The sequence below is a fragment of the Aplidium turbinatum genome, chromosome 8 (genome assembly GCF_918807975.1).
Source record: "Aplidium turbinatum chromosome 8, kaAplTurb1.1, whole genome shotgun sequence".
Lineage (NCBI taxonomy): Eukaryota > Metazoa > Chordata > Ascidiacea > Aplousobranchia > Polyclinidae > Aplidium > Aplidium turbinatum.
The window spans coordinates 21,661,556-21,685,296 of record NC_137479.1 but is presented as its reverse complement, the minus strand read 5'-3'; the positions used below and the strand labels follow the sequence as shown (position 1 = coordinate 21,685,296).

At 39.1% G+C, this 23,741-nt stretch overlaps 1 protein-coding gene across 1 annotated transcript; it reads left to right on the top strand.

The window, feature by feature from the left end:
- Positions 1-1,406: 1,406 nt before the first annotated feature.
- Positions 1,407-21,836, top strand: LOC145776156 (divergent protein kinase domain 1C-like). Its single transcript, XM_082587557.1, has 4 exons — positions 1,407-1,700; positions 18,271-19,050; positions 19,167-19,295; positions 21,099-21,836. Exons 1-4 carry the CDS (start codon positions 1,407-1,409, stop codon positions 21,273-21,275), a joined length of 1,380 nt encoding a protein of 459 aa, XP_082443683.1. The 3' UTR covers positions 21,276-21,836.
- Positions 21,837-23,741: the final 1,905 nt, after the last annotated feature.

Genomic DNA, 23,741 nt, shown 5'->3' with positions numbered 1-23,741 from the left:
ATTTGCAGTGTAACAACAGTAGCCTATCTCACAAACAGTAAGTTAGGCTACCCTTAATTTATGGTTGAGGCAATGTCTACAAATTGCTGTTTATGTGACAGTGTCACTGTCAGTGACAAAAACCGTGTAACTTACTATCTTTTCACGCTTTCTCACAAAACAAGGTGCTGAGAAGAAAATGATCAAAGTTTTCTCTAAGTGCTCGAAAGTGGGATGGGCCATACAAAACTAGTCGTATATGTTTTCTTCATTTTACTAAAGATGATTTTATTTATTGTTGCTTTACAACAGCAAAAAGTATTTCTGCGACAAGGCTCATTTTTAATTTTATATCAGATTTACGATCTCATCACATTATTACCCGACTTATTTTCACTGCGTTGTGCAAGAAAGAACACAATCGGTATCGTTTTTAACCCATTAGTGCCCGGTCATCATTCTAGTCGGAATATTTTTACAAAAAGTTTCATGTAAGGTCGTTATGGGTTGAATATTAATATTCAAAAAAAAAATTTTGATATCTGTAGGCTACCAGGAATGCAGAAAATGGTACGTCCTTCTATGGACGCTTGGGCATTCGTACGAAGGCTTGATGTAAAATAAAAGAACTTAGCATTTTCCGGTAATGGAATTTTTGAAGTCATAAAAAGCAATACTGCTGCCCTGAGATGCGTTAAAAATGAATTTCTAATAAAAATGCATCGCTTTTTTATTAGATTGATTGAGAAACGAACAAACGAAACTCGATCTAAACAGATAATATTACAAATTCCTTTCAGTCATGATACTTTTCGAAGCAATCTGGGTGCAGTCGAACATAACACCGACGGCATCTGTATATTGACGTTCATTTGTGACAGTGTTTGCAGACACCTTTTTGTCTGTCTTGATGATCAGGTGATTGCCCTGATCCCTTCGGTGTCCGACGTTTTTTTCGTAAACTGTTTTTCGTAAAACAATTGTTCGTAATCCATTGTTCGTAAAATCAATTCTTCGTAAAGCAATTCTTCGTAAAGCAATTCTTCGGGCATGCAATTGACCGTAATACTAATTGTTCGTAAACAAATGTTCATAAAAGTTAGGTTACAGCTTCAAAAAAAAAAAAACAGTTAGGCCTACAATTGTTTACGAACAACCAATTAGGGTAGCCCATATGCTAGAGATGTGCTAATTGTGCTTAAAGACGTGCTGTACCTGTAGAGTGTAGACGAGCAGACAGAGCGTAGAGTCCCTGATTCAGAATGGCATTACAGTTTGTGAGCAGCGAAAAAGGAAAGCCAAAACTTTTGTATAGTGGCCAGCTTTATTACAAAGATTATAGTGCACTTAACGCACAAGGGCAAGAAACTACTTATTGGAAATGTGAGCATTTTAATAAGAAATGTCCTGCACGAGTAACAACTGCTATGGCAGCCATTGTACAATCCAGAGGTGAGCACAATCATGCTGGTCATGTCGAAGCAGCAAAGGTTATGGAAAATATTCGTTGTGCAGCAACAGACAGTCGTGATGCCCCAAGTTACCTCGCCTCTGCAAAAACTATTGGACTCAGTCAAGCCACGGCAGCAAAACTGCCAAGTGTGCAGAGCATGAAAAGGGCAGTCACCCAAGTGGGATTGAAGGAAAATGCAGGCCCGGCAATCCCAAATTCTCTCCGTGACATTGTGCTTCCAGTAGAGTACAAGCAAACGTTTGCTGGTGTAACATTCTTGGCCTGGAGATAACCGTATGGTCCTCTTTGCCACTGAAAGAAATCTGCAGCTCCTTGCCCGTTCAAAGCACTGGTATGCTGACGGCACCTTCAAGACAGTGCCTTCACTGTTTGAACAGCTTTACACAATACACGGACTGAAGGAAAACACTTCAGTGCTTCTGGTGTATGCCCTGCTGGGGGACAAAAGGAGAGGGACATACATTCATCTGCTGCAAAAGATCAAGGAGTTGTTACCTGCTGTTGCTGTTCCAGAAACAATCATGACTGACTTTGAGATGGCTATGGTTAATGCAGTAAGCAGAGAGAACCCACTTTCAACTCACCGTGGCTGTTTCTTCCATTTGTGCCAGTGCATTTGGAGAAAGACGCAATCAAGTAGCCTGAAGGAGCAGTACGAGACAAGTACAGAGTTTGCTCTGAGGCTGCGCATGTTGTCGTCTCTGACCTTTGTGCCTATTGATGAAGTCAGTCGGGCCTTTGACATTCTCATTGATGGGAATGTATTACCAGATGTTGCTCAGCCAGTAATTGACTACTTTGAAGACACTTGGGTTGGGCGCCCTGATTGTCGTCAAGGGCGCCGTCCTTCAATGTTTGCAATTCAAATGTGGAACTGCTATGATGGCGTCCTCAGTGGCCTTCCCAAAACTAATAATAGCATTGAAGGATGGCACAGAGGGTTCATGTTCCAGGTATCTGCAAATCATCCAGATATTTGGAAGTTCATATCTGCAATCAAGCGAGAGCAAAACCTAAATGAGGTTTGTATTGAACAGTATGTCAGTGGCCAGGCAGGACCCCCTCCAAAGAAGAAGTACAAGGACAGTGCAGAAAGACTAACTAGAGTCGTCCGAACCTGGCGTCAAGACTTTCAAGATGATAAAATTTGTGATTACTTTAATACTTGCGTGGAATTGCACACAATACTTCATACTAAACTTGGCTCGTGGACAATTTGTACGAAATTACTTAAAGTAGTATTGGTAGTGTAGGCAAAGAATTGCTAAACACAGACAATTGTTGGATTTCAATATATAACAAAAAATGCGCTTTTTCATTGTGCTTATTTCTTTGTGTCGTCGTAACTTGGTTATTCAAGAAAATTTGCATTACGCACCTTCATCGGAAATTGCAAGACAAACCTTGCTGTTGCGAAAAATTGTTCACGAACAATTCACCTATCACCTGTTTACGAACAATTCACCTATACGAAGAATTGATGTATACGAAGAATTGCTTTACGAAGAATTGCTTTACGAAGAATTGATTTTACGAACAATTGTTTACGAACAATTGCTTTAAGAACAACTGTTTACGAACAATTCACCTATAACCGATCCCTTCTGATCTCTTCACGGTTGACAAGTGCATGTGTCGATGGTAAGACAGAAATGTCTTGTTCCCATCATAATTGTCATTTCTACACATGATCGGATAAAGTCAAGGAGGATAATCTTTTCCATATCTCTCTCTCTCTTCCGTGATTGCACCAAATTTTTTCTATAAAACCTTCAAGCTTGCACCATACTGGTATTTAGAATCCAATTGTACACACCCCTGTACCAGTTGCGGTTTCTTGAGCGGATGGAATAACAGGAACTGAGATTGTCCAACATGTCCACACCTACCATGTTGTTATTGTAGATCTTGAGTAAGTAAGGCTGATCCACGTCCAGTTTCATTACGCATCACGAGAGTATCTAAAATTTGCTAAAATGATTACCTACTATAACTGAAAGACAGTACCGTGTTCAAGAATCTTTCCAACAACAATGGTTTGATTATCTCTAAGGTAAAGTTGCTTCATATCTCCCTTCTTCATATTATTGGTCTCTTTCTTTGATGGTAAAGATAGATTGTTTATTCGATTTCACCTCATTGTCCCCAAAATACCTATCCCTTTCTTAGACAGATGATCTAGGAAATCCAGGCTCCTGAAAAGATTGTCGCACACAACCTTCGAACCAGGAATCAGTCGAGCACTTTTCATCAGGCCATAAACAACGTCAAGCCCCCTGACTTAATCCATACTTGAAGATGTTTGTTTTTGCTCTAGCGTAGGGACACAGTGAATTAGCTCTCCGGAGGGAGTGCACATAGACCACATTTTAAACCCGAATCTTGTTGGTTTGCCCTTTATGATTTACTTGAGAGGGTGGGGGGCCAAAATAACGGATCACTGATTCGTCTATAGCTGCGCACTCATTTTTTTCTACAAATTTGGCTGCTATCTCATTCAAAGTCTCAAAAAGATAGGTAATTTTTCAAAATGAATCGTCTTTAGAGTGGTTTAAGTTGGAAAAATTGCTATAGCGCATTACTTCATCAAAAATATACATTGACATAGCTCTTCTTGCCATCACATTGCTTGTATCATCTCTCCTCTCTCAATACATCCTGCGTGTGAAAGGGGTGATGTATCCTGTCATAAACATTATTGCATGACTTGCTTTTATGAAGGAATTATCCAGCTTTGACTGGAAGGCCAATTGGTTTTGTTGTGCTGCATACTTCTGGATCTCTCTCACTACTTTGTTCATAAAACCATCAGTCAGAGATCAAGAGTTTCATAACATCATACGTTTTCACATTATCAGGATGAATGGGTAAATTATCATGGTTTTTCAGCTTCAGGAAAAGGAGGGATTTTTTTCCTCAGTTGATTTTGCTGTAGACTGGATCCTATCTTTGTTGCTGACGCGTACAGGAGGTATCTTTTCTTCTGTTAACTCTTCTTTACTTGATGATGAGTTAAGAGACACAGTTTTTCATAGACGGCCCTTCCTTTTTTTAGTTACAAGTGTGACTTTTCCAATTAGTTTGGGTAATTCTGTAAACTTTCTCTTGGCAGGCTTGTTGTGCGATAGTTCTTCTTCCAGGTCATGTAACGCAACAGGCGTTGACCCACTTTCTTGTGTTGCCAGTACTTTCTTTACGTTTCTTCTTGGGTTCCAACGCAATAGGTTGGCTTTGGATGGTCCCGGTAGCGGCTCTGTCTCATCGTTATCAAATATAGGCCTCTCCTTATCTTCAACAAAATCCATGCCCTGAGTATCTTCATTGTGATGAATCACTATTTCGCCTTTCTGGTTCAGGATTCCTTTTCCAACATTGTTAACATTTTTGACACATTCAACTTCATTTGCACTGTCCTCATCGCTCACGTTGCCGGATTCATCAGGAGGAAAAAATTACAATATCTGTGGGCTCCTTGGGTGGAGCCTCTTCCAAAATTTCTTAAACAGTGAAACGAATTTTCCTATAAAAAGTGCAAAAATTTAATTATACATGAACTTTTAAAAATAAAGATAAATTAAAGATACATGAATATTTATAACAAGACCTCAATTTACAGAACAAAAACAGTGAAAGCGCCTACTCCTAGATTCTAAAGCACCACCGTCCGCGTACGAAAGTGATGACCTAACCTACTACTCGAACTAAAACGTCCAGTTTTGCAAATTGAATATCACACCGTTACAAATAACGTTCGTTTTTGCCCAAAAATAAAAACATACGAAATCCTATAGCATTAAGCGAACCTGCCTATATGTCTACAGTTGGCACAAAGCGTCCGCGCCAGTGCCCAAGCGTCCCTACAAGGACTCACCTAACTTCTAATTTATGTTTATTGTCAGAAAAAATAATAAGAGAAAAATAAAATATTTCGCTTTGGGCACATAGCTATACATATTAATAGATTTATTAAAACACAAAGTTGATTAAAAACAATTTTACATACCTCAATTTTGCAGGTCACAGTTTGTGTACCATGTGCTGGCTCCATATTTTACAAAAGTACTTTGTAATCTGACCCTACTTCTTGACAGAGTGCTTTAAAAGTACGGTGGTTTACAGCTCTGCTTTTGATGAAATTAACAACTTTCACGCAGTTCGTCAGAATTTCTTTGAGACTTGCTAGTAAAGTTTTTCCTGCTAAGGCGTAGGCCTACCTGTGCAAGAAGCAATGGGTAACAACCACGCGAGGAGCTTCGTTTTTTACTAAACCAGCAAATCCGGATTTGTTTCCGAGCGTAGCTGGTGCTCTATCCGTGCACATAGAACATTTTTTTTCCAAATTCATCAAGGTAATCACGGACCCCCAAAAGCTTTCTCACGGACCCTCAAGGGGTCCACGGACCCTCAAGGGGTCCGCGAATCCCAGGTTGGAAACCACTGTCTTAACTGCTTGCAATTTAGTTTTACTTATAGACTATTGCAGTGTATATGATAAAGCTTTGATTTAGAGTTTGCTTTGTTGAACCATAGAGAAATAAAACAGAGTAACTTTAGCGGGTTTAACATACTTTTTTGTGTGTAAAAAGGTATGTTAAACCCGCTAAGATTACTCTGTTTTATTTCTCTGTAATGTATATCTCTTTGAAAACTCCTAATCCGCCCCCGGCTCCTGTTTTCATAAAAATTTGCACTCTTGTTGATCCGGATACTGTTTTTTGAATACCCGACAAATCTGGATCCTAATCCGCTTTGTGCTCATCTCTAAGGCGCAGGCTTTGGAAGAGATGTACGAGCGTTAGATTTCAAAATCCAATTCCACTTCCAGATTTCAACCTTAAAATGTAAATCCAAGTCCAACTTCAGACTATTAGCCCTGTAAAATCCAAATCTGGTTATTTATCACAGCCTACTGCAACACAACAGCAAATGCTGTATGCTCTTTAAAAACTAATTTGACACTTTGTAGGTTTGCGCTTACGGTTGCAACATTCAAATCACCAGGCTTTTCGCGCACATTTATGACTCGTTTGTGGCACACCAGTGTACCGCGTTACACAGCTTAATAACCTCTGACGTAGACTCAAACGCTTTGTTATTTTCTTCAGGATATGCGTAGTCATAATACAATGAAAAATACAATCATAACCGTTTTGTTTCTTTTCCGTTTTCTTTGCTATGGAGATCTTATTTCACCAGCAACTCAATGGTGTCTCCCTTGAGCTGCAGGTATCAGCGCGTGAGCATTGAGTGGTTTATTTGTAAAGCTTAGTCTGTTTGAGTTAACACCATATTGTTGCGAGATAGGATAACAAAATAAAGTGTCATAAAGAAAGAGTTTAAAAGAGTTCATAACATAGGCTAATGATTTAAAATCAAAATTATTCTATAGCCATTTATAGTCTTATTTTTACTCTACAGCAGCAATCGGCAACCTGCAGCTCCGGAGCCGCATGCGGCTCTTTTGTTTTTACGCTCTGGCTCACGTGATGCTTTTTTGTACTCGTTCGTGTCACAATTAAACCATTGTGGTGCAATAATCAAAAAGCGAATAGTTGCGACAAGGTGGCGTAACACTTTACCTTTGTAGCTACGGTTTGCTTTGCAGCTAGTAATAGTAATTTGTAGCTAGTCAGTATTAAATAGCTAAATATTTAATTTCAGCATCACTTGAATAGATTTGTATTGATTAATCATAAATAATAGCTAAATCAATTAGATGGTGCGGCTCAGAGCAGGTTTTAGTTTGATGAAGACGAGACCAAATGGCTCTTTCAATGCTAAAGGTTGCCGATCCGTGCTCTACAGTAATAACCTTTAATCTTGATGTTTGGCCCTGCCGTTTCTTGGTTTCTTAGAAAAATACTATTATTACTGCGATATCTAGCCTAAGTTATTCAGTTTATAAAAAAAACTTTAACATAAAAGGCTAACAGAAAACCTTGCAACGAAACGTCCAATCTATCCATTTAGAGACCGTTTGTGATAAAAAGATGCAGAAAATTGCATTCAGGGGCGGCTTACCATAGTGTGGGCTGCGGTGCTGCAGCACTCCCACAAAAGTTTTCACGAAAAACTTCTCAAATATCTTAGCGTTTCTTCTGCCCAAAATGTATTTTATGTTCTTTGCTCACAGAATTGCTGACTGTTATAAGTGTAAATTATATTGGGAAACTCTGCGTTATGTGAAATATTTGGGAGGCACTTTGACCATTGGGAGGCACTATGCTTTGACATAGGACAGTTTTCCTTGCGAATCAGCTGATTTCAGTCATGCGACTCAGCACGTGATATTCTGACCGATCTACTCGAAAGATTTTTGATACAAAGAAAATTGAGTGAATGTATCGCCACAAGCAGCGTGGCCTAATGGGTTAAGGTTAGGGCAAGGGAATAGTCATTTGGATTGCGTGGGCTCCATTCCCACCCTCTGCTGATGTTCTTTTTTCTTCTGCAACTGAACTGAGTGCAAGAAGGATCTTAATGACTGTAATCAATTGAGTTTATAAGGAAAATTGTCCTACTTTTCTTAACCAATGCGCCGCGGCGCAATAGTGGTAGCTGGTTCGCACGGAAAACTGTCCTATGTTAAAGTGCCTACCGAAATATTTTGCGCAAGGTTACAATAAAAAAAACATTCAATTGTGACGTCAAAGAGCCGCAAGTTTTCTTAAATTGTCAATACAAACGAATAGTAAAAAGCTTGTGCTGTGTACACTGTTACAAACAGCAAAATTGACCAGGATGCTATCCTAAATGGAACGGCAAGTGTTATCTTCTGAAATTTCACGACGATGGTTGCTGCAAGCAATTAGGATTTGTTAGGGAGGTTTGACGTTTTAATTAAAGCTTGGAATAGATTTAAGAAAAAAGTAAATCTGATATTCTTCTTATTAAACAGTTAAAAAGTTTTGAAACTGCAGATAGTTCATAATATGTTTCCGTCAAGTAGGGTAGGGGAAGGTGACCATAGTTGTGCAATTGTTAACATTTTAATTAAAAGCTGAATCATGAGTAAAGTTAGCAAACAAACGTTATGATGTGGTTATAGCACAAGCATTTACCAACAAAAAGCACTACAAAAATCAAGTTTTGCAATAATCTGATAGGTGCTTTTGACATTTTAAAACGGTGACTATAATTGCACAACTATGGTCATCAGTAGCGTAGCCAGGAATTTTGAAAGGGGGGGTTTTGACGACCCAGCGGCGGGGGGTCTGGGGGGCCTCCCCCAGAAAATTTTGAAAAGTTACATTGAATTTGGTGCATTCTGAAAGCATTTTCAACAAAAATGTGGGTATGAATATTCCTGTAAAATGGTGCTGTCAGGTGGCATAGCAAAAGGATAAGATCATGTTTTCTTCGGCATTTTTCGGAAATAAAGCTAAGTCTCTATGTTTTCTTGTTGCTAATTCCTGGCTGAAATGTTTGAATGTTTGGTATTGGCAAAACTCGCTCTTTTGATGCAGTTTTGTATAAAATTAGGCAATTTTTTTACACTGAAAGCATCATTCTCAATATCGTGACGTCACACGCGTGCCAAAGGGGGGGTTGTAACCCCCAAACCCCCCCCCTTGGCTACGCCACTGATGGTCATGGGTGCCCATCAGAGGCGTAGCAACCGCCCTCCGAACCCTCCGCCGAAGTTTTTGGAAGACTATCGAAATGCAGGATATAGGCTAACCACGTGGTCACAAACGCATGCGAAATAGCAGAGCTTATTGGTATTGAGCAGATGTTTTCAAAAACACGGTGGCCTACGACATAGGAAGAGAATGTTTGGTTACGAATGTGCTGATGATTCGAGTCGTCTTTCTGCTGAAGAAAAATTCAAATCGCCATTTTTTTCTTGTTCTCACTGGTCAGGCCATGTCTTCTGTTTCTTTGCGCTTTGACCAACTCGTGGAGTGATACAAGTTGTTTGAATTTCTGTACAAAGCTAGCAGCCTGAAGAAATGTCTCAGAGAAAATAGTTTGGTTGGTTGGTTTTGAATCTTTATCCTCGGACCGACACAGCCTTGATTGGTTATTCCTGGTAGTTTCGCATAGCCTACTTATAGAAGCTCTTGACGCAGGGCCGGTTACCGAGATTGGCAGAGTGAAGTTTTCCGATTATTGAAGTGTTGTTGCCAGGAAATTATTCCATTCACTAGGTGCCGCTGAATGGAGAGCAGTCCTGAAATGCGTTGCTCAAGCGCACACCCCCAGAGTCGAACATGTGCCGCGTGATTTTGAGCGGGCACGCAACCACTGAGCTAATGGGTCGCACAATGGAACTAGAGTACTAGACAATCACTGAAAAAAAAATTAAAAGAAAAATGTGAGACATTGATGCCAACAAACTAATAATGGAATTAAATCGTTTTATTTATGTCATTGAGAAAGAGAGAGGACTTGTCACGGCAAGCATTTTTTAACGCACAACAACAGCCTTCAGAAGATAGGCTATATCCGAATCTTTGCATTTGCACCAGAATTCTTCTGACCGACCACACAAGTTACTGTCGCCAGTGCTGAAAGGATCATCAGCAGAATGACTGATCAAGAATATCCCACGCTTAACTGTGGCAGATGACAGGCTTTCTGCTCTTGCAATTACTATCGAAAACAAAATTGCCAAATCCTTGGACTATGACCCATTACAATTTGCGCAGAACAAGGCTCGAAAGAAGCGCTTTGCGTAATTATGGAATAGATGTCCACACTGTCACTGTAGACCTATGTAAGCTATACACAGTGGTAGGTGCTGCTAATGTAAAAGTTAGCTTTCAACAAGGAAATCAGCGGATTTCCAATAAATTTACTTTCGCTAACGAGTCAGCTAAAATTTCTAAATATTTGCGAAAATGCTAATCCGCTAACCAAAGCGTTAGCTTCGCTAGTTAGCGGAACTGTGCCCTCTAGCCTACTGTGTATACATAATATGATTAATATGAACCCTGCATGTTGTGTAAAATAAATACCACATTCCAGTTTCTGCGTTGGAAGGGGCCCCGGACTTATGTTCGGAAGGGGCCACATTCTTTGTTGCTACGGCCCTGGTGCCCATAGTTGTGCACTCTAATTCCTTAATTGTGTTAATTGTGCAACTGATTTGTGTATTAGCTTTATTATTGCAGTAGAACGAAGTACAGGTGATGCAAGCTCTATGAAGCTCAAGCTCTACAAATAAGCTCACTTTCTTAGAGAACTAACGTCTATTTAAGATGACAACTTATCTGATATCTCAAAAACCAGGGGAAAATGCAACAAACTAACATTTAGGCCTACAGCAACAGCTCGCAAAGAGTACGCACGAGAAATTTGTTATCTATGAGAGATTAGCACATTACTTAGAGCAGGAATTCCCAACGTTTTTACGATCTCGTACCACTTCTACGCTCTGTATTGCCAAGCGTACCACTTCTTGCAGAACAACTAATTTAATCACACCATATTTTATTCAGAAGAATACTATTGACGTACTAAAATAACATTAAAGCACTACAACTAAATTTAACGAGATTTTTGTTTACTGTCCACCAATTGGTCGATGCGCTGTGTAAATTTGCTAACAGCGCATCGAAAGGCATTTCCGGGCGCACTTAGTCGGTTTCGATTTTTTGACTTGATGTGCATCATGACTGAAAATCCCTGCTCGCATTCCCACGTGCTGTGGACAATCACTAGCTGTGGAACAACATGGGAAGCTAGCGTTGAATATGAAGAGGCCATACTGAGCTAGAAGTTTATTGGTTATTGAATATTTCATTTCCATCTATTTATAGCTTGCACGTAGAATTATTCAACGCTGTTTGTAGCTTAAATAAAACAGTAGATGATATCTATCAAGAGCTATCATTTGACATAATTAACGCCCACTGTCCCACAGCGTTGTAGGCCTACAGCTTTTCAAAGCAACTGTGCTTCTTGTTGACAATTGACATGACCTGTATTTTGAAAATCGTAATGATACGAAACAACAAGAATAGTTCTGTAACAATAAGAATAGGCTTCGGGAATTTTGAGTTTAATATGTCATGCAATAAGCAACATATCTACATCCAAAATGTAAAATGACATAGGCCACGGGAGAATTTTTGTCGAGTAGGTAGGCTAATGAAGAAAAACAAGCGTTTTCTCTTGTACCATTTATAGAACGTGTTTGTTGATCGTCCCCTTCAATATATTACACATTTTCGAAACTCTTAAATAAGCCAGTTTTATCTTAAACTTTTATCACAATTTAGAGCTGAAAATACGCTCAGAAAGCAGCAAATCAAATATCATTTTTCAAAAATTTCTGATGGAAGCCCTCCAGACCCCCCCGCTGTTGGATTCGCCTTCGGCGAACACGCAGCACCCCATTTCTAAAACTCACCACCCCCCATTGACGGCATTGATGAGAACTTCGAACGTCTGAATTAATGAAAATATTAGGTTGTTCAATTGATTTTGAGGTAAATATTTATAAAAAAGCATTATAATTACTGATTTTTTATCCTGCTGTATATCAACTTATAACTCATAACATATTAACTTAAATATCATCGTCAAAAGTGCGTTCCTAGTTTTGCAAATTTGTCTTAGAAAGTGTGCCGCTTCAAAACTTATGAAGCATTTGCTTCCATTAGGAGGAGCCGATGTAGGCTACTGAAACCTCAAATCATTTTTGTAGGGGTTCGCGACCGCTTCGAGAGCACCAAAGAGGTCTGCCATGATAAAAAAAAAAAGATTGAAAACCACTGCTCCAAAGCTATGTTTTCTGCTTGTAACCGTTGAATTGGAAGTGTAGGTTACGGGTACAGCGTATTTTTAGAGAAACAAAAACTCTTGAAGAGAGCGCTTTGCAAGTTGTTGTCAATGATTTCTTTGAGTGGAGGTTGTATTGGTGTGCCTTCATGTTGGCTGTTGTTTTCATTGGTTCCAGATATATCACTTATAACCAAAAAATATCGAAAAAAGATGTTATTCTTGTTATTTGTTATACTTGTGCAATTTGTTTCTGCAAACTTGCACGTTGCACCTCAGGCTCAGGCATTAAATCTTTGAAGTGAAACGTGTAGCCTACTCGGTTTTGCATTCCATAGAGCAGAGAACAAAACCGAGATATCAGTGTCATCATGACAATGGCTGTCGTTACTTTCGTTCGGGAGCGCCAAAGTTATGGTATTAGCTGCCATGTGGTGTTCCCAGTAGCGTAGCCAGGAATTTGGGAAAAGGGGGGTTTTGACCACCCAATGGCGGGGGGTCTGGGGGACCTCCCCCAGAAAATTTTGAAAATTTACTTTAAATTTTGTGCATTCTGAGAGCATTTTCAACAAAAATGTGGGTACGAATATTCCTGTAAAATGGTGCTGTCCGGTAGCATAGCAAAAGGATAAGATCATGTATTCTTCGGCTTTTTTCGGAAAAAAAGCAAGTCTCTGTGTTTTCTTGTTGCTAATTCCTGGCTGAGATATTTGAATGTTTGGTATTGGCAAAACTCGCTCTTTTAATGCAATTTTGTTTAAAATTAGGCAATTTTTTTTTAGACTGAAAGCATCATTCTCAATATCGTGACGTCACACGCGTGCCAAAGGGGGAGTTGTAACCCCCAAAACCCCCCTTTGGCTACGCCACTGTGTGTTCCCAACTGGTTTTGCTCACAGGGAGGGAGTTTGGTCTGCATTTATTTGAAAAATTGCGCTGAAAGTCTAAGTGATTCGGACGAAACAAGGAGCTTTCTGATAAGAAGTTTTTTTTGTACAGAATCCTAATCTATGCACAAATTGCACATAGTAATCATATGGTTGATTGATTGATTCCTTATCCTTGGATTGGGTTTGCCCGGCTGGGTTTGTCCGAGACACGCAAAGGTAGAGTGCCCACTGTTCCAGACAATTTTCACCAAATCAAACGTCATATAAAAACCGTTCAAGTCTACTGAATATTACGTCATGGAAATTCCTAAAGCATGTGCCAAAATTCCACCATCGTTAATAAGACTTGTGTCAGACCTGTTTAAATCTGTTTGGACCTGTTTGGGCCTGTTTAAACATGAATGCATTGGTTCACTAGCTCGAACACCTGTTGAATGACTTCATAATTGTTTTTCATTATTGCGTCACAGTACTGCATACGTGAATTTGAGATATTGATATCTATTCTGGTCATTCGTAAAATGATTGTTTGAAAGTTGGCCGCACATTTAACTGTTGGCTTAGTGCTTGCTAGCTGGACAAAAGTTCCGTCTTTTATCCAAGTAATCTGTTCTGTAGTGACAGTTTTCAGTGGTGTACGCGTTGCACCCCCTCGTTTTCGGTAGCCGTGGGCTAATTTTTACAGAAATACACTTTTTGAAAAGAAGTTCAAGTGTGTGTTTCTTCGGTCATTATATGCAGACGAAAGGATCCGGGAACTTTAAGTTACAATTTTCCCACGAAGAAATTATGGTTTACCGCTGTGACCACCCACTGCCCAGCGTCGTTCTGAACTTCGAGGGTCACCAGTGCGGGGAAGGGTGACTACTAGTCCTCACACATTCTGGTCGACGTTGCCTTAGCCTACATGCGAGAATGAGAGCTCCCGATATTGCCGTTGGGGTGCTCAGCGAAGGCATGTCGACCTTTGTGTTCTACCAGAAACAACTAACTTAGGTTTGCGGTACCGAAATAGAGGAAAATCCCGAAAGCAGATTAAGCTGTTTCGTGCCGCAGGGCAGTACTCCTCAGCAGGCTTTCTTAACAAAAATAAGTGTATTCTAAGTGTAGAAAGGTATAATGATTGTTTGTTTGTTTATCTTTCTTTACCTTCTTTATGACAATAGTCACGATTTCTTTCTATCTCTTACCAGGAAAAAGACTTGGAAAGATTCAATGACGTAGTTTAATGGGTCAACCGAAAAGCAGTCAATTAAATGTCGAATAATTCTACTAGAGAAATGATAATCTGACTTCTTGAAGAACTTTAACGAACGGCTTCTCAAATAACTTTAATTTCTGCATCAACTACCAATCCACAACTCATAGCACAACTCTCATAACCAACTCAATAATAATCACCATAATAATCTCAGAATCATAAACATTACACAAACTACACCACTATTTATATAGTTGGTTGTTCAGTCCAGTAACCTCTAGAAGGTAACGTAGTGTTGCATCACACGAACTCATCGTCGGTCACGTAGCATTTAAATGTAAACAACAGAAGTCTCTAGAATGTCACGTAGGGCCGAAGGTTGTAAAAAACACGTTACATAATACAGATTTCGTCATCAGAGGTTACTTTAGGTCAATACCCGATAATAACATACCGCTCAAGAATTCCATAATGAAAACAGCACATTCTGTCAAGACGCAAAGCAGCCCGACGCGAGGCTTTGCACATTGATTGTGACAATCCTGCATTGCGGGAAAGCGGACTTGAGCGCTATGCATCGGTGTACGTCTTCCCAGTGGCGGCTCGTGGTATTTATAGCAGGGGGTGCTGCAACCGGAGGTAGCCTATACGTGAAAGAGCGAGCGCCAAAGGCGCGATACCAAGGGGTCTAGGGACATGACCCCCATAAATTTTACCTTATTTTAGTGGTATTTCATGAATTCTGAGGCTATTTGAGCAATTAATTTCCTGATGTTCATCAAGTTTAAATAGGCTGTTTTAGCATGTGACCTTTGGCCTTAACTTATTATCGTAAGTTAACAATGAACCTAGGTTACATTTAATTTATAAAAATTCAACCAGGTTTGGTAACCACAAAATTTATTGGTAGAGCTTTTCTTAAATTTAATTTAACAACACTAATGAAAACCTAGTCTAAGCTTTATCTTTTTGTGGAAAAAGCAAAGCACATTAGTCTAACCATGTAACAGCATCAGTCGCAGCCACCTAATATCGTGTTTGGAAACAACAGTATTTGCAACAGTAGCTAGCCTGACCACGTGACCAGCAACTGCAAAATTTGCAGTTCGAAATTGTGTGATTTGAAGCAACCTGAGCCAAAATATGACGTCACAATTTCTCTTTGTTCTTCTTTTATAAGATCGCAACTGCAGGGCTTGCAGTTCAGAGCTGCCAAATACAAAACTTAAAAAATCATCATATATTTTAAAACCCAGAAATTATGAAACTTCTAGTCGGTAGGATCTATAGAGAACACGAGAAAAAACGTGAAATTAATAAAAAAAATAAAATACTGAAATGTGCAGGGGGTGCTGCAGTTTTGCAGTTTCTATGGACGAGCCGCCACTGCGTCTTCCGACATACACCTGACCCACGCTGCAGCCGACTGCAATGTCTGTTTCCGGTTGTCTACTCTACTTATGACTTCAATTTGGTACTACCCATTACTCGAAATCGATCACTGGGTAGAGGCAATTATCGTAAAGTTTCTTGCCCAGAGAAACAACAGCAAGTGCGGGTGGCTGGAGTCGAACATGCAGGCTCTCGACTGCGAGCCCAACGCGCTAACCACTCGGCCAGTGCTGCCGACTTGTACACATTGGGCCGAGATAGACCGACTCAAAACCCAATCATTCTTTTAGTTGAGATATAAACCCAGCCAGGTAATTGTCCCCCTAGTTAAATTCTTAGAGGGAACACTGGTAAGGTAAAGGTGGTCCCATACTTGATTCAAGTAGGATTGGGTATGAGAAGATAAAGTTTTCATTGTAGCCTACCAAGTATTAAGCCTTCGGTACTAAGGAGAGTAGGGTGGCCAGTTCATTTTTCTCGGCTGCCTTTCCTGTAGCAATTATGCCCACTCAATTTATTACACCCTAGGACTAGGTAGAGGTGAGCGGTGTTTTCAACAACCAGCTGAAAAGCCGGGAGTCGAACCAGGATTGCATGATTGGAAAGCCAACGCTTTATCCGCTGCGCCATCCCACTGGTAGGCAGTATAAAATCAGATACTTGATTTGTATTTTTTTGAATTGCGTTTAATATCGATTAGCCTATTCTTTAAGGTAGGCACTTTAACATGCAGATATCCAATCCAGCACGAACCAATCAGAAGCTACGCTTTTCATGACGTCATCAAGATTGCGTTTGGGAAGAATAAAGGAAAAACGCAAATTCTAGCTAAATTAAATCACCGCTTTGCCATCGGTTGGCTTGGCGCATTGGGTTAGGGCGATAGTAGTCATTACAATGACGTGGGTTTGATTCCCACCTCTGCTATAGCTCTTTTTTCTTCTGTAATTACCAAACAAAGTTGATTGATTGAATCTTTATCCTCGGACTGGGAAAGCTTCTTGCAGAGCTTAATCCTGGCAGTTTCGCATACTTGTAGAGGCTTTGAATCACTGACGCAGGCCCGGTCACCGAGATTGACAGAGTGAAGTTTCCGATTGTTGAAGTTTTTATTGCCGGGAAATTATTCCATCCATTAGATGCCGCTGAATGGAGAGCAGTCCTTAACGTGCGTTGCTCAAGCGCACACCCCGAGAGTCGAACCAGCGCCGCTTGATCTTGAAGCTTCTTCGTTCCAGAAGTGACGCGCTAACCAATTGAGCTATCGGGGCTATAAGTTCAAAGTAATTATTAATTCTCTGGCTGAATGCTGGAATGGTCACTATAGCAGATAACGTAGATAACGTACAGATAACGTAGCATCTCCTTGGTTCGTGGTTGGATTGGATACGCGCGTGGATTATTAGAAATCTGCTTGTTAAAGTGCCTACCATTCTTTAATCTCTACATTTTTGGGAGGCTATCGAAATTAGATATTTCACTACTTTTTTGTTTGACTTTCGAATCGATTTATCGCCTACTTTTTTCAGTATCGACTTGCAGCCCTGCCCGCAGGCTACGCCATCACTCTGCATTTCTTGGTAGTAGATTGTCTAAATACAAAGGGTGAAGGATTTGATGTTAAATTGTAGTCAAAGTAACATTTTTGTCAGTAAAGTAACCAGAATTTGGAATAAAACTAAACAAAACTGATCGCAAACTGAAGTCACACTGGCATAAGTTTAGTTTCATTTTAAAAAAATGTGAATAAGCTTAAATGTTATTAATTTACTTTAAAACCAAGATTATCTGACAAAAAAATCAGATAGAACAAAAATAGAAATTCAGTCATTCCAACGTGAAGCTTTTTTATGTTTGACCAACGTGAAATTGTGAAGCTGAGTCTGAATGGAGTTTTGCGGCTGAATTTGAGCGTGAAATAGTTAGGCTACGCAGTAGATCAGAAACAGCAACTAATACCGGCTGAAAGCTAGCGATGACCTGATAAAGTAGCTCAAGCCACTTTTTTGTGTTAAGGTTGATTCAGCTAGGTGTCAATCAGTGAGAGATCATAATTTATTTTATGGATCTGTTTTGTACATGTACTTTAAGTACATTTTTTCTCATGTTACCACTGTATTTTAATTTGATGTTCAGTTGGAAGTCGATACTGCCAAAAAGTGACTTACATTATCTTGTAAGTAAGATATTTGTTTGTCGCATTGATTTATTTTGTGTTTGCAAAGCCTAAACTAAATGACTGCTGTAAAATGATATTTTTTTTTAATTCCACCAATTTATTTGTACATGTTCCTCACTGAAGAAAACGTACAGTAGCTTATATCAGATAAACTAATCGCTGGTTGTAGTTTCTTTCCTACCAAAACGTTAGATCTACTTTTTAAGTTTTGCAAATTTGTCGTTCAACATTTTCTATGTATAATTTCCATCACGAAATAGCACAAGTTACCGAGATTTTTGCAATAATTGGGTATTGTCTATAACCCAACCCGCTGACTTAAATGTAACAATTCTGCTTTATATTGTAGACCTATCAATTCGTGAATTTACAGAAAATATTTTAGCTTAGCAGATTACGTGAAGTGTCTTTATTATTGCTTTTTTAGTGCAAACTGTACAAAGATGGCTCAATTGTTGGAAATTTATGCGAAGACGTGTGTCAGAACATGAGTGACGTAATCGATGAAAGCGGACTACAAAATCGAATCTATCCCATCAACGCGTTTGTATTTCGTCGCTACGGAAAAACTTTGGTTGTCAAGTCATTATTTCAAGCAGAAAATATCTTTGAAACATTGTCCATGACAAATAAGACCTACGATCAGCTTTACTGGCTCGTGACGAGCCTTCTTCAAGGAGAAGGCCTTACAATCACAGCTGACAGTTACTCATTATCTTCACGCCTGAATGGTAGCGCAACAAACAACGAAGCATGGGTCAGCTTCGCTCAATTGCGGACGATTTGGTTTCTTTTGCAACAACTTGAGTTTCTGGCATTTTTACCAGCAACCCAACACTTTGAGTTGACTCACAATATTTTCCTTTCAACGCTAAAACGCAAAAGCCAAAGAATTACCAAGTTCTATCCAAAAATGCATGGAACGTGTGGACCGTATTATGCAGTGGAGCATTATGAAACTATGGCATCAAAGTTTGATTTTGAGCTAAGCTCAATAAAAACAACCACGGTCAAAAATGCTGATAGGTGGTTGGAATTAATCAAAGTTTCCAGCTCATTATTTCATTTAGCAAATGCTCTTGATACTTTCACATTTGATAAACCTATCAGTATCATGCACGTTTGCGGATTATCATTTGATGCCGTTGGAATCGCAGAAGATCTAACCGTTAAAATAACTAATGGAGCTAGACTTATTCCTTTATCGGTGAGATATTTACATAAATTAATTATTAACACTTCATGTTGTGTGGCTTTTAATAACAAATTATTTGCTACTAATGACACATCAAACTGAACATTCAAATGGTGCAAAATGTTTAGGTTGTTGAATTCATACAAAACGACCGTGATTGCCATCACGACGCTGATTGCTATTTCCAAAACTGTCACTTCTTCTGCAATGCCACCATTCATAAATGCACTGTGGTCAACAGATTATCCTACTTGCAAGTAAGAAAATTTTATACAGTATTGTTCAAAATGCTTTTCTATGGTTTTCTTCTTCGTTTGAACCTTCTTCGCCACTTCAAGGGTCGAGGGGCTCTGCCTTGCCGAACCTAGACCCGGAACGCTCTAGCCCAGGGGTGGGCAAACTTTTTGTACTGAGGGCCACATTTTAAAAAATGTTGCAGCCGGGGGGCCGCACACTCTCATTACAAAGTAGGAAAATTTACCCTGGTAAATAAACGCATATTCATAAACACAATTTTGTATTTCACACTCAGTTACGTTTAAAGCTATGCAATCATCATCACAAAAGTTAATGAGACTTGTGCAAGTGTTCACAGTTTTTTACAATCTTCTGGTTTGGTTGTGTCTTTTTAAATTGTAGGCTACTCCTTGAAAACAGCCACGGACTCACGGCACAACAAGCAAACTGCTTTATTCCCAATTTCGATAAAATAGTTTTTAACAGTCCATTCCTTATTGAAAACACGACTTTCGTCTTCAATCTTTCGCTTCTCACCACTCATTATTTCAACAGAGTAAAAATATAAATCTTTTATTTTGTAACAAAAATCCTGTCGAAGTAGAAAACATTAAACTGTGCGTCTAAAATAACAATGAAAAGTTATTTGGAGGAAAGTAGAAGTACTGGTAGGCCTACGGTAGCTGCTACCGTATTTGTATTGTATGATCAAACAATTGAATCAAACAATGCGTGAGAGCATGTTGCAATACATGCGCGACTGACGTGTGTGCGTTTACGCACTGAAAGTGGAGAAAAACACACTCGTAAAGGGAATAATATTTTGTCATGTAATCTGTTTAATTAAAACAATAAGTGATGATTAGTAGTTTCTGCAAGTGCCGGCGGGCCGAATAAAATGGTCTTGCGGGCCGCATGCGGCCCGCGGGCCGTAGTTCGCCCACCCCTGCTCTAGCCTATGGCTTTGTAAGTAACTTTCTAAAAGTTACAAATGCTAATTTGCGAGTCCGCTTTTTTCGAGACAAAAGACTCACTGTAAAACTTGTTGCAACGTTAGTTTTACGTTAGATGGATATAAATATGTTTGAATTGCCAATCGGAGTTCAAGACAAAATTCACCAGTCGTTGCAGGAAAACAAGCTTACTCCCTTTACCTATCGCAATACTAGTTTAGTTGTTGAACTGTTGCTCTCCGCTAGCAAGACCCGCTCTTTTTTGCATTATGTCAATGTCTGCAGACGCTGAATCACTGTGAAAAGAATAGGTTTTGCAAGCAGGCTCAGCTCGGTTAGCAAAGATTATCAATTGATATGTGGAAAGTGTTAACTTTTAACTATTATTTTTAACTAATAAAGTCAAGATAAACAGTAGGCTTACATGAAAGATATCACCGGACAACATCAGTTTCAATTATCAATTATTTAATGTCATAGCTATTTCACTTGAACCTGCAGGAGCTACTGTAGTGCTAACGAATTATGCTCAATGGTCGAAGTTTGGTTTATTGGTGCAGTTTTAAGCATTTTCACAAGTTATCCAAAGCAGGTTATGCATTATTTTACGTTTGTAACCAATTCAAGATTTGTGGAAAGGAGATTATTAAATTTTGGAGGTTATTAATTATTTTTTGAGGTTATTAAATTTTGGAAATCACGAAATATGTTGAAAACTATTTAATTACTAAATGGGAAGGAGGTTATTAATTATTTTTTGAGGTTATTAAATTTTGGAAATCACGAAATATGTTGAAAACTATTTAATTACTAAATGGGATCTGTACGCCGTACGGTCTAAATTAAATACACGTGCGTTTTTTTTTGCAGATGCTTTGCTACAACATGGTGCTTCCAATGTATCGTGATGCTCCATGGCATATCACAACATACATCTCAGAAATCACTGTAGCGTGTGTAGAAAATGACTACATGAAATCAAAACGTCACATCAACAATCTAATAAAGCACGTAAATATTTGGAAAGCTAAAATTTATGGAAATTAATCTTCGATACGATATGACCAAGGAAAAAGAATCTGTTGTGTTTCAGGCAATAATGATAGCCTTTTGTATTGTGAGTTACGCCGCTGCCAACATAACGATAGCTTGTATAGTTGCCTGAGCTTCGTTTGACATTAAGTTGAATGTTGAAAAGAAAAGACTCTGCTGAGGGTCTAATGAGTTTAGTGGAGATAATTGCTGAAGGAAATGGTGTGGGAAAGAAACGGAGCTAAACACCCTTCACTCGTCAATGCAGAAGACTCTGTAAGCTTGTTACAAAGCAAACTTCATCCCCCGATGTGTGACATGAAGAATGAAACCACTTTCAACTTTTTATTCAATAGGCTGCTGTTAGAGCTAAAACCCTTATGCTTTTTTACAAGTTTCCTTGCACAATGTTCTGTAAAATGTCGATGAAACTACTCATACTGTAGTTTATTTTTTATATGACTTAATAATATTTGGTGCTTTTATCTGGGAAGAAACTACTCGAAGCTCTGAGAGCAATTGCCCCTTCAAACTTAATTTCGTACCTTCAAAATACATAATATTTTTACAGTTGTATTCCTAGAGATTTTTTGAAAGACTTCAAAACTTAAATGAAAGACTAGAGAAAGACTAGAGAAAACTTCAAAACTTAAATAGGTAGTTAAATTGCCTAACGAGGTGGTGGACTCGGACAGTCGGACATGTCCACAAGTGATTTAGGCTTACTATCTATCCACTGCTGTAGTTAACTGTAGGAAGTTAATAAAATTTAATTATTCTTATACAGTAAAAACATATATTTACACTTAAAGGCATACTAAATGAAATTTTCAAACGAGAATTAAGCATTAAAATGCGTAAACTGAACATTCAAGAATACATTTCAAAAACATTACCGAAAAAAATTTGTTTTCAATGGCGCTGGCCAGTGGCGTACGCAGGATTTTCTGAAGGGGGGGGGGGGCATTGACGGTAGCGTAGCCAGGAATTTTGAAAGGAGGGGTTTTGACAACCGGCGGGCGAAGTCCAACGGCGTTTTCGCCTAAGACGACACCCAGCGGCGGAGGGTCTGGGGGGCCTCCCCCAGAAAATTTTGAAAAATTACTTTGAACTTGGTGCATTCTGAGAGCATTTTCAACAAAAATTTGGGTATGAATATTCCTGTAAAATGGTGCTGTCAGGTGGCATAGCAAAAGGATAAGATCATGTTTTCTTCGGCATTTTTCGGAAATAAAGCTAAGTCTCTACGTTTTCTTGTTGCTAATTCCTGGCTGAGATGTTTGGTATTGGCAAAACTCGCTCTTTTAATGCAGTTTTGTTTAAAATTAGGCAAGTTTTTTTTAGACTGAAAGCATCATTCCCAAGCATAAAGAGACTGAAAGCATCATTCTTAATATCGTGACGTCACACAACGCTTTTAAGGGGAGGGGCCATGGCCCAATGGCCCCCCCTGCGTACGCTAGTGGCGCTGGCAAGGCCGAAAGTCCAATGTTTCATTTTTTTTCTTTTTTTTTCAAAATGACCAAAAAGTGCAAACACTGCTCGAGAATACGTCACAAAAGACAGCAATAACAAAAGCCACGTTACCACATCTGATGTTTTAACATCAGATCTGAGGTTTTGAGCAAACTGTCTGATGTTTTGATGTTGAAATCTGATGTTTTGATGTACATAGGCTACATAGCTTACAGTTAAATCGCCGGCAGTAACAACTGTTGCGTGATCAGCTGATTGCTCGTCTTTTGTGACGTAGACTGTACAGTCGCACGCTTCGCTGCTCACGCCCATTCTGGTTTTGAAAGCTCTGACAAATGTACGCGCGGAATGCTGATCAGACCGCAATGGGGCAAAATTTTATTGAAAATCGTTTTATGGTAGCATGTTAAACACAAAGAACGTGGAAAATCGCCAAGTCAGGTTTTTCCTTTAGTATCCCTTCAACTAAATTATTGTTGGATAGACTCCTTTAAACTGTGCTAGTTGAAAGTGATAATAATTCAACAGAATTATCAAAGTTTATTTGAGTGCTCAGCACTGGTGTTGCGTGACTCATTTGATTGGGGGCACTCCTGAAGCTTAAACATTTAACTCGACATGAAAATTTACCTTTAGGCAATTTTTGGTTTGTAACATCAGAAATTTTACTTATTATCCAATAAACGCATTTGCAATAAACCCTGGCTATTTTCGCCTTTCTAAGTTCGCCGATTTGCAATTTTGTAATAAAAGCTTACGATTGTAACTTACAACACGAAAAAGACTCATAACAGACCGAAATGAAGACATATGTGCAATTCGGCCAAGAACTTTCGATTTTCCTGAATTCGGAAAACGAGTTTTGAAAGATTAATTGAAATTAGCCTGTAGTGTAGTCACAAAGATGAAGTAGGCTACTGAGCTTTCAACTTATTAGTGACCTTTTGTCATAAACCTTGAAAAAAAACACTTTTTTGAATCAGTTGCGCAGGTTACGCAGAAACT